Source organism: Balaenoptera acutorostrata, chromosome 4 (assembly GCF_949987535.1).
Source record: "Balaenoptera acutorostrata chromosome 4, mBalAcu1.1, whole genome shotgun sequence".
In the NCBI taxonomy this organism is placed as follows: Eukaryota; Metazoa; Chordata; class Mammalia; order Artiodactyla; family Balaenopteridae; genus Balaenoptera; species Balaenoptera acutorostrata.
The window spans coordinates 80,114,850-80,132,158 of record NC_080067.1 but is presented as its reverse complement, the minus strand read 5'-3'; the positions used below and the strand labels follow the sequence as shown (position 1 = coordinate 80,132,158).

At 35.5% G+C, this 17,309-nt stretch overlaps 1 protein-coding gene across 1 annotated transcript in view; it reads right to left on the bottom strand.

Moving 5' to 3' along the window:
* Window positions 1-4,843: 4,843 nt before the first annotated feature.
* SNX4 (sorting nexin 4) overlaps window positions 4,844-17,309 on the bottom strand; it is a 66,832-nt gene continuing 54,366 nt past the window's right edge. The window contains exons 10-14 of the mRNA XM_007182784.2: window positions 16,018-16,107; window positions 11,821-11,920; window positions 10,100-10,245; window positions 8,703-8,817; window positions 4,844-5,924 (exon numbers count right to left, since the gene is read on the bottom strand). Coding sequence (XP_007182846.1) covers window positions 5,877-5,924; window positions 8,703-8,817; window positions 10,100-10,245; window positions 11,821-11,920; window positions 16,018-16,107 — 499 coding nt within the window. The 3' untranslated portion in view covers window positions 4,844-5,876. The remainder of the gene's footprint in view (window positions 5,925-8,702; window positions 8,818-10,099; window positions 10,246-11,820; window positions 11,921-16,017; window positions 16,108-17,309) is intronic.

Below are 17,309 nucleotides of genomic sequence, written 5' to 3'. Positions count from 1 at the left end.
TTTCCTCTAATTCCTGAGTCTTTCTCGGATTCTGCTGTGTAAATTAGCTTTCTCATTAGTAGCCCCAGCTACAGGCACATAAGTTTGAGCTGCCACCGTTTTGCTTAGTCAATTAATACTCCTCCATCTTTTTATCTTCCAAAATTTTGTGAACATTTCTTGTACACAGTGTCTCTTCTGTTTCCTTTGTCCTTAATGGTACTCAAAAAAATATTTTTTTCCTTACTGCCGTTTTAGAGGAATTTTGAGAAGGTACAAAGATAAACCCAAAGTACAGTCTAAATCATTATACTATTTAATAGGAAATCTTCTACAATATTTGATGAAAGCCTCATTAATGCTATTTGTTATTACCATATTATTGAATTTCCATCTTAATTTCTGCTTATTATCCATATACTCATTAAAGCTTAACATAAAATTTGCTTTTGTTATAAACTTGCAAACTTGAAATTGTACTAAGAAATTGGTATTACCTAATTCCCTCCCTTCCTTCCTTTTTTTTGTATAACTGCTGAATTTTTGTTTATTTTCTAAATAACTACCGAAATAGATGTTTGGCCAGGCCACTGGCTTAATAGCTAGTAATATTCCACATTATATAAATATATATATTTCGTTAACACCTCACTACTCAAAGTGTGACCAGTAGCACTGACAGTATCTGGGAACTAGTTAGAAATGCAGACTCTGAGGCTCCACTCTATCAAATCAGAATCTGTGTTTTACCTAGATCCCCACGTGATTCACAAACACATTAAAATTGGAAAACTAATCTAGTATTTCACCATAGCGTGCCCCTCTCTCAGGTTTCCCCTTCTAGCTCCCATTCCCAGAAGTACCCAAGACATTTTCCTTTCAAATGTCTTACAACTTTAGTATGATAAAGTTACCTTTTCTATCCCTCGCCCATCCTCACGGGTCTGTCCCAGAGGGTCTCCTCCAGGTCTCTGCTCCTCCAAAAGGGAAAAGCCTCAAAAAGTACATGCTCTAGAGCCATGTTACTTGGGTTCATTTAAACTCCAGCTCTAGTAGTTACGAGCTGTGGGACCTTGGGCAAGCACATCACTGCACTGTGCCTCAGTTTCAGGTATAGTAGTAATAAGGATTTAATGTATGTTAGCTATCATCCTCTGAAATCAAGGGCTTAACAACTGAGTATTTAGGAATTTCTCCGTGTCTTCTGCTGATGGTGCTTCTATCACACAGGTGTGTGAAAGGATGTTTTATTCATTTGGACTTTTGCTACTGAATCAACTGGTTCCACCTTCATCTGGGTATGATTTTATAAATATTTGCTGAATCAACAGATTCCCCAAACCTTTTGGACTTGTGGAGTGCCCAGGAAGTGAACATACTTCCTGTTAGAGCTTTAAGAATGAGGGATCCGGGGCTTCCCTGGTGGCGCAGTGGTTGAGAATCTGCCTGCCAATGCAGGGGATACGGGTTCAAGCCCTGGTTTGGGAAGATCCCACATGCCGCGGAGCAACTAGGCCCGTGAGCCACAATTACTGAGCCTGCGCGTCTGGAGCCTGTGCTCCGCAACAAGAGAGGCTGCGATAGCGAGAGGCCCGCGCACCGTGATGAAGAGTGGCCCCCGCTTGTCGCAACTACAGAAAGCCCTCGCACAGAAATGAAGACTCAACGCAACCAAAAATAAAAATAAATAAAAATGACTAATTCTTTAAAAAAAAAAAAAAAAAAAAGAATGAGGGATCCATCTTCTTCAAGGTTCAACAAATATTCTGAGAAAAATGAGCACAGGGAATAGGGGAGGGAGATAGGTGAAGGGAGAAAGCCAGAGGAATTTCAGCATTGGTGGGAGGAGAGGGGGAAATGGGGCCAGATATTGTCTAGAGGGCAACTGTCTAGTGATGGACTTAACTTTCCCAACATTAAGTATGATAGTAGCTGGAGGTTTTCCACAGATGCCCTTTATCAGACTGTTTCCTTCTATTCCTAGTTTCCTGGGAGTTTTATCATGAATCAGTGTTGAATCTTGTCAAATGCTTTGTCTACATGTATTGAAATGATCATGAAGTTATTTCCTTTATTCTGTTAATATGGTGATTATAGTTATTGACTCTTTTAAACCTTTCATTCTGCAATAAACTCCTCTTGGTCATAAGGTATTATGCTCTTTACATATTGCTGGATTCAATTAGCTAATAGTTTAATGATTTTTGCATCTATGTTCATGATATATATTGATATGTCACTTTCTTTCCTTGAAATGTCTTTCGCCAGTTTTGGTATTAGAGTAATACTTGTTCTTTTTTTCAAAAACGTTGGGAAAAGTATTCCCTTTTCCCTATTTTCTGAAAATTTATGTAGAATTAAAGCTTTTCTTCCTTAAATGTTTGATAGAATTCACCAATAAAGCCATGTGGACCTGAAGTTCTTTTGCAGGAAAATTTCTGATAATAAATTTCTTTGATATAAGGCTATTTACATTTTCTGTCTCGTATCAGTTTTAGTAAGCTATTATTTTTCAAGGACTTTGATGACTTCATCTAATTTATTGGTTAAAATTTGTCCATTATTATCCTTTTAATGACTGTAAGATCTATAATAACATCCCCAATTTCATTCCTGATAGGGATAATCTGTGCTTTTTCTTTTTCCACCGAGTTTTGCTAGAGGTTTAACTTTATTACTCTTCTCAAAGAACCAACTTTTGGCTGTGTTAACTCTATGATTTACCTGTTATCAGTATCACTGATTTTTGCTCTTACTTTTAATATTTCTTTCTTCTACTTACTTTGAATTTATTTATTTATTTAATTTTGGCTGTGCTGGGTCTTCGTTGCCGCGCGCGGGCTCTCTCTAGCTGTGGCGAGCAGGGGCTACTCTTCATTGCGGTGTGTGGGCTTCTCATTGCAGTGGCTTCTCGTTGCAAAGCATGGGTTCTAGGCGTTCAGGCTTCAGTAGCTGTGACGTGTGAGCTCGGTAGTTGTGGCTCGCGGGCTCTAGAGCGCAGGCTCAGTAGTTGTGGCGCACGGGCTTAGCTGCTCCACAGCATGTGGGATCTTCCCAGACCAGGGATCGAACCTGTGTCCCCTGCATTGGCAGGTGGATTCTTAACCACTGTGCCACCAGGGAAGTCCTTACTTTGAATTTAATTTGCTCCTTTCCCCCCCTAGTTCCTTCCTTCCTTTCAAATATATAAATATTTAAAGCTATATAATTTAGGAAGCAAGTACAATTTTTCTGATTTGGCCTTTTGTTACTTTATTTTTCGGGGTTACTAAACCTTGAAAGAAACTCCTAAATTTTTTTAGGGAAACATTTTCAGGAGAATCAGTAAATTCTACCCTGGAGGAGAGTATGCATATATATCTAAAAAATGATTATAAGGCTATAAAAAGCCTAGCATTCCTCTTACATAACTCTTGGTTTTTCATTCCATTCCAAGCTGGGTGTGTGTTTATTCTAAAGATGCTTGAATTTTAAGAACCCCCAGTTCCTTTGTTGGATGCTATGCTGTAATTACCAGTGACTCATTCATCAAGTTTTTGGATGTAAATGAAGGCTAGGTATGACTTCAGTTAATTTTAATGCTCTGACCACACTTACTGCATCACTAGTACACTGTCAAGATGAAATTTTCCTCTGTTACTAAGTATTTACATTTATGTAATGAATTTTCTTTCTTTAGTTATTGCTTATATTATCTTTTTATATTTATCTTTGGAGATCTAACTCACCCTTTAAATAATTCATTTTGAGTTCTGGTTTTTTAAATACAGAAAAGGGTTAATGCATATAGATTTTCTTTATACTTATTATGGATAGTACCAAAAATGATTTCCATCATAAAATTTCACTAAGAGTTCTTTTTTAAGGAATTATTGTGCTATCAAATGAAACTTTTTCAAAATCAACCCATCAAGAAATTCCTACTTAAATATACATACAACCAAGTGAATATTTGTGTATTTCAGAGAAGATCATCTTTTAAAACATAGGTATCAGTGGCCTTTTCAAATTAAGTTAGCTAGTAGAAAAAAAATCTAATACATTTTATATTTAGTCTAAGGTTAGGCTGGAAGAAAAGGCTTTTGATTTTTAAAGGCCAAGCTACTTTATTTCATGAGCCAAGAGATGATACAATTCAATGGAATGAAATGTGTACCTATCAAGATGACTTTTGCTTCTAACAATTTTCTTTTTTTTGAAAAAAAATAAGGTAGAATTTTTAAAATCATACATTTCAGCATCTTATTTTTAAAAAACCCAACATTTTGGCATAAGACAAATTTATACAATTAAACACTTCAAAATATAATATGGCATATATTATTTTTCCATAGGGTATCAGATACTAATAGGTACAGGCCACTTTGTTAAAATAACAAAAATCATATGAAAATCAACACAATACTTCATTTATTTATTGTATAAGTTTGGCAAACAGCACAAAACTTCAGCAACATTTTAAACATGTAAAAAAGTCAAATGCTGGGCTTCCCTGGTGGCGCAGTGGTTGAGAATCTGCCTGCTAATGCAGGGGACACGGGTTCGAGCCCTGGTCTGGGAAGATCCCACATGCCACGGAGCAGCTGGGCCCGTGAGCCACAATTGCTGAGCCTGCGCGTCTGGAGCCTGTGCCCCGCGACGGGAGGGGCCGCGATAGAGAAAGGCCCGCGCACCGCGATGAAGAGCGGTCCCCGCACCGCGATGAAGAGTGGCCCCCGCTTGCCGCAACTGGAGAAAGCCCTCGCACGAACCGAAGACCCAACACAGCCAAAAATAAATAAATAAATAAATAAATAAATAAGAAAATCCTTTAAAAAAAAAAAAAAAAAAAAAAAAAAAAAAAAAAAAAAAAAAAAAAAAAAAAGTCAAATGCTGAACAGTACTGGAAATCTTTTTTTACATAATTAGTAATAATGAGTACACATGTAGGGTTCTGCAAAACTAGCAAAATACCAAGGGTGCTTAGCTTCTGAACATATACCACAAAAACACACACACAAAAGCAATATAATTTATCTTTACAAAAATTACAGCCAAGCAATAAAAAAGGATGTTAATAATGAAGATACTAACACATATGTTCACTACATATATCTTATACAATGAAATGCTACACTTTGTACCCTGAAATGCCATGTGTAGCGAGCCAAGCAGAGTCAATTTAGGCTCATCACTGATGTTAAGAATTATCTGAGAATTTAATGCTCGTATGTAACATACTCAATGAAACCTTGCTATATACCAATTCCTAGATCACAACAATGTACTTTACTATATATCTGAGAAGTTGAGTCTTCTTTGTTGGCAGTGTAAAATTTTTGACTAGTATCAAAATTCTGGTAAAACACACATTGAAGGCATTTTCTAGTGTATGCAATGTTTGGGGGCATTAAAGAATGTGGGAGAAATTCTTAGATTCCACACTAAGTTTCTGCTGAGGTTTGTCAAACCAAACAGCTCAACTATAAGGCAAGGAAAATTAACCCCCTATAACAGATTAGTGGGTCTTACCAAATAAAGATAAGAATTCAATCTTAGGAAAAAACTCCCTACATAAGCAGATCTGAAACAGTGGGCACTAAAACGAACATCTAAAAATTACCTAACATCTTGATATTCAGTCATTGGTTCAGAAGCCTGACAATTTGTTGGTATATTTTATCTAATTAACATTTTTAGAATCAGCACCAGTCCCCAAAACCTCAAATTATAATATTTAATCTTCATTAAAATACACCCTTTTGTGCTAATATTAACACTACAATCAAATTAAAGAAAGCTGAATTTACTCAACTTATTATATATTTTTGTGTATACTGGTAGCAACTTAAATTTTTCTATTTACTTGTGCTTCTGTTTTGGGGCACTTTGATTGAAGAGAAACTCATTTCACAGGATTACATCTTGCTAAAGCATTCCTTAGCATTGGTCCAAACTTGAATTCCCTTTAAAAACAAACCAAAAAAAAAAAAAAAAAAAAAACTTAAAAATGTGATTTTGGAAGGATTCTGAAAGCCCAAGTATTTGGCTTACTGGTATGCTAAGTTTTACTTTTTGGAATAATTAACAAGTCCAGCAAATAGGACACTTCTTCTGGCAATAGCTAATATAAGTCAATGTCAAATACTTCTGAAAAAAAGTAATAGAATCATTTGTATGAGCCTATCTTCAAAACAGAAAGAACTCCTACAACTTCTATTTGAAAAATACACTTACTCATATCACATATTCATATCATTTCTATTTATAAACCAAACAAGTTCTGTAATATTTGAAACAAAAGAAAAAACTTATTAGTCTAACAATTAAATATAAATTAATGAATTATTAATTTATTAGTCTAATAATCAATATTTTGATAATTAAGTACTAAGTTATCAACTCCCTTTCAATGGTTATAGCAGGCAATTTAGCAAAAAACTAATATGCTATAATATACCTAACATGCTTAAACAAAAATGCATGTTTGAAACTGGGAAAAAAATGCATGTTCGGAAAAATGTAACAGTAAAATCTAGAAAGTGGTAGAAATAAAGGTATGTTTTCAATAAACAAGATATATATTTGCCAATAACTGCTAATTTATGAAGAAAGAATATTTTCTTTAATATTTAAACATTAAAGTTTGTCAATATTTATTGAGGCTTCAAACAATAGGAAAAAAAATTTAATCTTTTTAGCTTTTCTTCCTCCCTGATGGAATACAAAAAGAAAAAAAAAAAAAAAACCCACAAAAATCTTTCAAAATGTCCCAGATTGCCTGGATAAAGTAGTATCTAATGAAGTATTCGTTGGTAGAATGGATAAGATAGATCTCATGTACACTGTCCTAGTAAGACATCCATAAGACAGCAGAGATTAAAAAACAAAAGCTACACACTAGCACATATAATGCAATCCTGTTTTTGTGGGAAAGGAAAGTGTATATTTTCTAAATGACTGTATATGTACAAATGAGTCTGAAAAGATAAACATGAAGATGTAACAGTGTTGAGTTTTCAAAAAGGGATTTGGGGAAGGAGGAGGAGAATTTTTACTTAATATGCTTCTGGCTTATTTGAAATTTTTACAATGAGCATATATGTTCTTTTTATGATAATTTTTGTTAATTTAAAAAGATAAAATAACTTGAAATATATAGATACCCACATTTACCAAAAAAAGCTGATGTTAATCTTGATTTCTCGTACTTAATGTTAAGTTTCTAAAGAAAATAGCAGTGTAGATTTTGAAATATAAGAATCTACTCCACTTAGGCAAGAAAATAAAACATGAAACACTGTAACACTGTTTCTAAGAAATAAGGTAAACATACACTCTTATTAATCTCATGTGAGTAAACTCTTGTTTACTCTAGTTATTATCTGAGGATACACTAGATATCCAACAGTGTGTCTGCACATACCTACAGTAATATCTTGTTTATCCAGAGATTACTTTTTAGCACCCTCAACCAGCTCACCCTAAGCAAAGTGGCAGGGGGAATGTCCTTTGAGCCATTATACAAAATCTGCATTCTTGGAAAAGAAGCAAATGGGAGATCACAGGAACCTATTAATGAATCTTTTATAGGAATAAAACAAAACAAAACCAACTCTAAAAACCTTTGTTTTCTGATCTTTCAGACCACCGAAGAGTTAAAAAGACAGATTAGAAAGACTGTAAACGTGAAGGAGCAGAAGGAGCTGATGGGATGACAGCAGCAGAGACAAAAACACCCCAAACTACAATATATTCAACCATCAGCATTTGCAGATTGATCAGTCATGGTTTTAACTTCTCTCAAGTGACCCCAAAGATCTACAACATGAAGTAACTTACAGTTTCACTGAGGCATAACTATAAATTTGGCCCAATGACTAATGTGTGAGTCTGTTGTTTCTGTCTCAAAACATCTTTGTTGTCTACTGCTATTTCTGGTCATACAAGTAAAAAGGGCTAAGAAAGTGACGGTTCCAAGCCAGAAAATACAAACTTTGGATAAACTAAGGCATAAGGGTGTTTGTATGAGTGTGATTTTTTTCCCTCTAAGAATGTCTTCATAAATATGGGAATCCATCTTACTATGTGATATACTGAGATAAAGCATGTTAAATCGCTCAATAAATTGCAAAGTGCTAGAGAAATGTAAAGCGCTGGGACTGACTGGTGGTCGCACAGGCAGATCCTGGGTTATGAAGAAGAGGTTAAGGAATATTTTGTATTTTGTTCTTATAACAGCGTTTTAGAAAGATCTCCATCACTGCCAAAACATTTATTTTAACCAGAATAAGCTTCAACGTCCATGCATTCTACTGAGATGTCAACTACGTGAAGGGTTTACTCTAACAAACCGTATCGCAGCCACAGTTTCCCAAAATAACGCTGAAACCATTTTCCAGTCGAAGTATATATCACTGTTAGGAATGGTACTGTACTGCAAGGGCAGTAACCTTGGGACATATAACCAAAGTAATGTTGTTAGTACATATTTTCACATAGAAGTTATAAACGGGGCATACAAATTTGGAACTTTAGATGAGTAGAGACTCGGTAATTGATATTTTGATTATGAACCTTCTTTCAAAATTAAGTAGAGAAACTGGGAAACATTCTGGAAGAGGAGAAGAATGGACTTTAAAAATGAAAATGATAAATACTTTGGTCCAAATAAGAAACTGATTTTAAAGAAATTTGCAGGCACTTCTGAATATACTTGTACCTTCACTGAAACCAAAACCTACCTTTTTGCACATACTGATCTGCATGACCGCATAGCTTATGAGGGCCTCCTTTAAATCATGGTTCTTTTGTTCTTTGAAGCGTTCAATATCAGCCCAAGCATTTTTGACAAATTCTCTGAAATAAAAGGTATAGTCATTATTATTATTCTTATTTAAATTAAGTAAACTACGTATTATAAATTTGAATAACCATTTCTCATTTGAGTTGGGTTTTTGTCTATATAGAGGAAAAAGCTATTGCGTGTATAAGATTGTTCTATTTTTTCTCTTCCTAAAAATTACAGTGGGAGAAAAAGCATACAGTCATACACTCATCTACATTTTAATAATCTCTATTTTGCCACAAGAATTCCAGCTTCAAATTATTCCCATAAAACAGATGTAAATGGCTCCCTGAACCAGCTCATAAGCCTAACAGATGCCACATGAAGTTGCCTTCCTGGGGTCACTGGAAAACATACATTCTTTTCAACAAGATGGATTATGTATCACATTTATCATGTGCTTACTTTAAATGACAACTAGAGTTTTAAAAATTCTGAGAGCAATTTGTATTTTTTTTTTTTTTTTTTTTGGCTGCACCTCCTGGCATGTGGAACTTCCCTGACCAGGGATCGAACCCATGCACCCTGCAGTGGAAGTGCGGAATCTTAACCACTGTCTTTTTAACTCTATTCATGAGAGTTTAATTTGACTTACTTGATGCCAGCAGTTCTAAAAATTAACAAAACCACCTCCAAATCAGTGATACACTCTTGGTCTGCCTTGGTCTACTCAACAACTATCAGATGAAAACAACAATATGAAAAATGAGCCCAACAGTCATGGCAGACCTTTGAGAACTGAATTTCTAAAAATATTTATGGAATAATTACATTCCAAGCCCTATGCAAGGTGTTGGGACATAAAGATGAAAGAGACATAGTCACTGACTTTGAAGGGTTTGTAATTTAGCCAGGGACAGTCACACTGTACAACCAACCACCCAATACAAAACTGCCATGCAATAGTGGCATGACCAAGTGCTATGACAGCCTGTGAGGATAAGAGAAAGCTTCACAAGAGAAGTAATGCAAGAGCTTGGCACTGGAGAATGATCAGGCTTTTAACTGACAGAAGAGGGCAGAGGGGATGTGCAAAGGACAGAAATCATGAAAAGTACAGGAAAATAATATTATGAAGCTTAGATACTTTCTTCTTCCTCTTTCCCTGACACTAAAACAACTGTTTCTATGCAACATGATTTTTGATTACTCAAATTTCTTAGGAATACTCAATCACTGCATTTTAGAAGAACAGGCTACATCCAGGGACACTGGTGAAGCTGGGAATGGTTATAAACAATCTGTCACAGAGTCTACATGTCTAGCCATGTTAAAACACCTCAGCATCTTTACCTGCCTTCCTGATTTTTAGACTTAAGTTGTTGTTCTCCTTCATTTATTTGTTCTTCTAGCACCTTTATTCTGGCTTCTCTCTGCTCTGGAGTTTCTTGACCAAAGAGCTTGGTAGTCATTCCCTTCAAAGAAAATGTTCTCACGGTCTAAAATGAAATAGAAACAGATGAATGGATAAACAACACACATACACTGAAATATTATTCAGCCTTAAAAAGGAAGGAAATTCTGACACATGCTACAACATGGATGAACCCTGAGGACATTGTGGTAAGTGAAATAAGCCAGTCACAAAAAGACAAATACTATATGAGTCTACTTATATGAGGTATCCAAAGTAGTGAAATTCACAGAGACAGAAAGTAGAATGGTGACTGCCAGGGGCTGGGTGGAGAGGGAAATTGACAGTTGATATTTAATAGGTACAGAGTTTCAATTTTGCAAGATGAAAACAGTTCTGCAGGTTGGTTACACAACAATGTAAATGTACTTACTACTATTGAACTTTACCATTAAAAATGGTTAAGATAATAGATCTTATGTTCTGGATATTTTAGCACAATTAATTTTTTTTAAAAAAAGGGGAAATAGCCATTTCCTCCCTAGCTCAGACAGAAAACACCACAAGCCTTACAACCAGGGGGCTACTAATAAGATTTCTAACACTGGAAAATATGGAAGAATCAAAAAGGGAAAAATTTTAACTGAGCTTCTTCATCATATGGAAAACTTCTAGGTGAAGTATCAGGCAAGTTATTTCTTTATGTTAGTGATCATATTTTTTCTAATTACTCTGTGATATAAAAAATAGATAAAATTCAACAGGCAACAGTGAAAATAAACTAAAGAAACTATTTAAAATCTGTGTAACTCACACTAAAACTTGGTATCTATTAGTAAAACAGGATGCCTAAATCCAAGCCTCAAGCTTCACTGCTTTACCATTTCCTCATTCTCTGGAGTTTACTGAGGGAAACACATTTAGGAGTAGAGAACCAAGCTCCCTGAAAATAGACTGGGAATTTCCCCTGGATTTTAAAAATAAATCAAGACAGCGTGTACCTGTTTCATGGTCAGAGGTCTTTTCCCACATATCTCTATGTGGGTAGCCCACAAGCACTTTCACAAGTAAAGTACTTGTTAACTATGAAATGACTCATAAATGGTGGCATTGTAACTGCTTCTTTACTTCCAGATTGTGCGCTCTCACCATGACAGCTTTTTTATTCCAGTGAAATAGCTGGACAGTAGAAAACTGATTATAAAAATGATCTAAGTCCAATACGATCAGGAATTTTCTTCACAAGTATTCACTGTAAGCATTCAAGAATAAAGTACACAAAAAGCTCCCTGTTAGGAGAGAGGCACTGATTCTAAAAGGGCAAAGTTTTTCAAAGTTAACTAAAATTTCTATAATATACCAGGTAAAATTAAACCTGGCAAAGGTCATTATTTCAATCCCAAAGAATAATGTTTTTTCACTTGGACTTAATCAGAAAAGAGATGGTTCTTATTACACACAGCAATGTTGGCAAAATTTCTTACAACACTATATAATACGTGTTTTAATGGCTTACATCCTTTTATATCAAGATCACAAACAAAAGAACTATAAAGTTGCCCACAAATTATTTCCGTGTAAAAGCTCCAGGCATCCTGCAGCCCATTCCACTTAAGGTTTGCTGTAAAAGTACCAGAGACCTAAATGGAAAACCACTCACCCCGGTTGCCAGCTCCTCACACTGCTGCTTCTTGGATGCTAAGTCCTGAGCAGCCATCTCCAAATCATACTGCATAAGTTCATGTTTCCTGCACACAGCCCTAGGGATGAAAGAAAGTGCTGCCATTTAATTTTTGTGGCTTCTCCATTAATATGTTAAAAAATTTTTTTTCAGGGGTAAAGGGGAGGCATTCACGTCTTACTACGGTCAGAACTTTTATATACAGAATTTTCAAGTTTAAAATGTAGTAGCCCAACATTAAAAATTTAATCTAGCAGAACCTAAGCATAAAAACTTTATATATACTTAAAACAAAAAAGGTTGTTTTCCAGATACTTGCAACATTTTTTTCAATAAACATACCATTATCACATACATTTAAAAAAAACTTTTGTATAACATAGGAACTAATGCTATATCTCACATCACAACTGAGTATTGTTTAAAAACACATTATCTCAAAGCTTTCTTCTTTTTATTTAGAAACGTCTATTAGTTTTTATTTTCATAAAAGTAATCCATGCTCACTGAAAAAAAAAAAAAAGGATTCTAATACAGGAATGCACAAAATAAGTTTCAAGAACGCTCTCTTTTCCCCAGTTCCACTATCCAGACATAATTCATGTTAATAGATAGTATATATCGTTCCAGACTTTACCTAGGCATTTACAAATACACATATCCACCCACCCCCAGTAATTCTACATCTTTTCTTTCTCAACTATTTATATACCAAAGACATATGTTTCTGTATCAATACACATTAATCTTTTCTATAACTTTTAAGAGCTGCAGAGAATTACACTGTGTTCAGCAACTTTCTTTTGGTCCGTAACTTGAAAACACCTTGGTGTAATTTTTTTTTTTAATTTATTTATTTTATTTATTATTTATTTTTGGCTGCATTGGGTCTTCATTGCTGCGCGCCGGCTTTCTCTAGTTGCAGTGAGCGGGGGCTACTCTTCGTTGCGGTGCGTGGGCTTCAGTAGTTGTGGCACGTGGGCTTAGTTGCTCCGCGGCATGTGGGATCTTCCCGGACCAGGGCTCAAACCCGTGTCCCCTGCATTGGCAGGCAGACTCTCAACCACTGCGCCACCAGGGAAGTCCTTGGTGTAACTTCTTACTACTCAAAACTCTAGAAGGAAAAAGGCTAACAATGTGATGTTTTCATACCAGCTACTGAACAACTAAAGGAATACTGCTCCTCTGTTTTATTAACAGAATTCTTAGGCTGATTTTAAAAGTGATAAGGGACCGTTGGTAGTGCCAAGACTCGTCAGGACGTGCATACGGTCTCTCGCTGCCTGGTGTGGGGTTTGCCATGGGCTGGCAGCCGCCCACTTCCAGTTGGCTTTTTACTGAGTTATGAGGTGCCCGGTGTGGGGCGCCAGTCCAACTGGGGCGCTGCTCCTAGCCGGGGCAACCTACTTAGCTGTACTTTTCTTTTTTTTTTTAATAGCTACTTTATTTATTTATTTATTTATTTTTGGCTGTGTTGGGTCTTCGGTTCGTGCGAGGGCTTTCTCTAGTTGCGGCAAGCGGGGACCACTCTTCATCGCGGTGCGCAGGCCTCTCACTATCGTGGCCTCTCTTGCTGCGGAGCACAGGCTCCAGACGCGCAGGCTCAGTAGTTGTGGCTCACGGGCCTAGTTGCTCCGTGGCATGTGGGATCCTCCCAGACCAGGGCTCGAACCCGTGTCCCCTGCATTAGCAGGCAGATTCTCAACCACTGCGCCACCAGGGAAGCCCCAGCTGTACTTTTCAACTTCGAAAGTTGGCAGGAGCGACAGCAGAGTTGTTTCCTCTTTGAAGTGGTTAAGTTCTCTGTGCTAGTCTATCAGATGAACGGCATTTACTGTTTAACTACTCCCACTGTATACTGTGCCAGGCTTTCTTAATGGAAGGTAGTTTTATTACTTGTGTCCAGAATGATGAAGTTTTCTAAAGAAAAGTTACCAACTGAATTGACGATATGCTGCCCAGTTGCTACTGGACTAGGATAAAATTGATTAAAACTTAAACGGTATTAAGTCGCTATATTACTTAAAGTAACCTTTGTATCAAAATAAAACATTTTCACTTTAATTTCAAAAACCTTCATAATACTAATGAAAATAAGTTACTGACATTTGTTGAAAGAATATTGGTTTGAGAGATTTGCAGCTTATCTAGCTGTGCCTTGCAAAAAATTAAATTTGTCCACTGTGATTACTTAAATTTTGTATAGGTTCCTTTCAATTCCATGGCTCTTCTGTAATATTAGTGATAATGTAAAAGCGAGCTTTTGTACTTGTTTCCTAGTAAGATTCCTTTATTTTCTAGAACGTTATTAAAACCAGGGAGCTCTGTTGGCAGTTACCCTTTTGGACATGGATTATGTTACCTTGTGCTCTGGCTTTCTATTTGTGTCCTGCTTCCCTACCATATTACAAGTGTTGAAAGGGCAGTGATCTAATAGATTACCTTGTCTTTCCATCTCCTCATGGCTTCCTATAAGGATGACTTGAGCTAGGAAACTGACTGGAATTAAGGCAGTAAAGTTCTTGAAGCAGTTGTTAAAACAGAAAGTAGGGGGCAGGCAGAAACCATTTTCTTCTATGTATTATATGTATAACTGGACAAGATGATAGAAAGTAGTTTTAAAATCAGAGATGGGAAAATCGGAGAAAATTGCCATTCCCCACAGCCAGCTTGTTCATGGTATACACTTCTGTGAACAACCAAAGATAAACAGACAGAAAAGCAAATGTAACTTACCACTAACCAAGATCACCTCTGCAAAAAGAAATGAAAATAACTTTTGGCAGGATTCTGTTTCATCTGATATAATTCAGAAGCAGGAAAAAAAGCCTTTTAAAAATACTGAGAATATTAAAAATAAGCATTTGAAGAAATCATCATTTCTAACTGAAGTGAGCCAAAAGAAGAATTATGCTGGGGTAAAGTTTAGTGATCCACTTTCTCCTAGTGTTCTTCCAAAGCCTCCTAATCACTGGATGGGAAGCACCATTGAAAATTCCAACCAAAATAGGGAGTTGATGGCAGTACACTTTAAAACTCTCCTATAAGTTCAAACTTAGATCTCAGATTTCAGTATGTATGTAAAACATAGCTTTTCCAAAATCCCTGGACTCTTGAAAAGCAATGGTACAGAAATGGAAAATTACCTTGTTGCAATATACAAGGGCAAAAGATGAGTTTAAAAATTACAAACAGCTTGTATTATATATTTTGTAAATACTGTATACCATGTATTATGTGTATATTGTTCATACTTGAGAGGTACTTTATAGTTTTGTTATGAAAGTATGCATTTTGCCCTGCCCAAATGGTAGGTGTTTTGTATATATACAATGGAGAAATTTTAAGCGTGCTAAGGCACATGAAAGACCAATTTATTTGCACAAGGTACTGAGATATTTTTTCAAGAAACAGCTGTCGAATCTCAAGGTGAAGATCTCAGTGTGAACAGTTTACTAATGTACTACTGCAGTTTAAATCTGTGGCACAATCATTGTAAACGTGGGGTTTGTCTATGTTTCTCTAAATTGATTTCTGCCTTCTAATCTGTAATTACCAGAAAACTCCTATTCCCATTTTTACCAAACTTAATTTCTGGTTTTTGGTTTATATCCATTCAAATTTAAAATTTTAATGCCAACAAAATCGGTTGTAATCAAATTTTAAAATAATAATAATTTGCCCCCCAAAAAAGTGGTAGGAAAACAATTCATTTTTCTAAACTGGACTATCTCCCAGAGAACTGTTTGGCTCTGTAGAAGATACTGTAAAAAGAGAAGACAAAGTCCTGACATTAAGAAGTTTTACAACCTTACTAAGGAGATAAAATATGCAGGTATGGAAAAAATTACAGAATTTAAATGGTAATATACAACCTAGTGACAGATTATGCTACACAGTCTCAATCTGTACTTTGCTTCCAATCTTCAAACTGGAAAAAGTAGAACAACATACAGACAGACCTGAAGTCTGAGACTAACAGGTTTTATCAACATAATGCTTCAAGCACAGGGCTCATCTTAAATAGCTATGTCTAGCCCTCTGTAACACACAGGAATACAATGAGACCTCATTCAATATCTGGGGGAATGAACTCATTTAAAAATCTTTATTTTAGAGTAGCATATGAGTGGTGACCAGCCACAGGGCTGCATCTGGAACATGTATTATACTTACCTCAGTGCTTCTGCATAAAAAAGATACTCCTTTAACTGATCTGCATAATGTTCTTCATCTTCTAAAATATCATCAATAGAAGATGCATACCTATTTAAAAAACATTGCAAATGTATATCTCAGAAATAACTAAATTTCCTTGTCAATTGCATTATTATGAACTTTCATCAAATCTTTAACCGTGGTCATTTTTAAGTCTTTTGTCATTTACAGACAGTTCTGGGTGTACTCTGATGCTTTTGCAAAAATGTTCCTATAAAAGGGTTTCATCTTCAAGGAATTCATGGAAAAGACTCTGACAAGTACAGGTTTCTGGTAACTGACTACACTGCTGAACTGAATGAATAAGCATTTTCAGAACTCTAATGGAAAACTGATGAATTCATAAAATTGCTAACAAAAGATCAAGAGGAAAAAAAATTAATTACATGGGACTGAGTGAACTGATGATGATTATAATTTTTGTGACTTTCTGTTTGAATAAAAAAAAATGTGATGTAAAAAAAATTTTTTTAAACAAAAATAAAAAATAATAAAAATAAAAAAATAAAAAACATTGCATAGAGTAACCTTTATCAGGACACAAAGTATTGAAGTTCTAAAGAAGGGCTATTCAAAGCGTGGTCCACAGACCATTTGCTACCCATGAGTGACAAAAGCAAGTACAGAAAGTGAGAATAAGCATTTAGAAACATTTATAACAACTTTTTAAAACTGAAGTACAGTTGATTTACAATATTATGTTAGTTTCAGATGTACAGCAAAGTGATTCAGTTATATATATATATTTCTTTCAGATTTTCCATTATAGGTTATTATAAGATACTGAATATAGTTCCCTGTGCTATACAGTAAACACTTGTTGCTTACCTATTTTATGTACAGTAGTTTGTATCTGTTAATCCCACACTCCTAATTTATCCCTCCCCCCTACAGCAATCTTTAATTACCATGACAATTTTATTTTATTTACCTAAATGTTTTGATCAGCAAGGTCTTAGAAATAGAAAAACAAAGCAAACAAAAAACGGTCCTTCTTAAGGTAGCTTAAGAAGCACTGTAATATCTTTTGTTCAAATGTATTACAAAAAGGGCTACAAAATCTGTAGAAAGAGTAAGAGTTTAGTATAATTGGTACATTAGTGCTCCTGGTAGCAACTACATACAGTAATGCCAAAAAGCTACAAAAGGAAAAGTCGAGCAAATAAAGATTACAGAAAATTTTAGAAGCCTTATTTTATTCTAATTCTCAATAGCAATCTCTGCTTTGATCTGGACAAGCCCTTCACTGT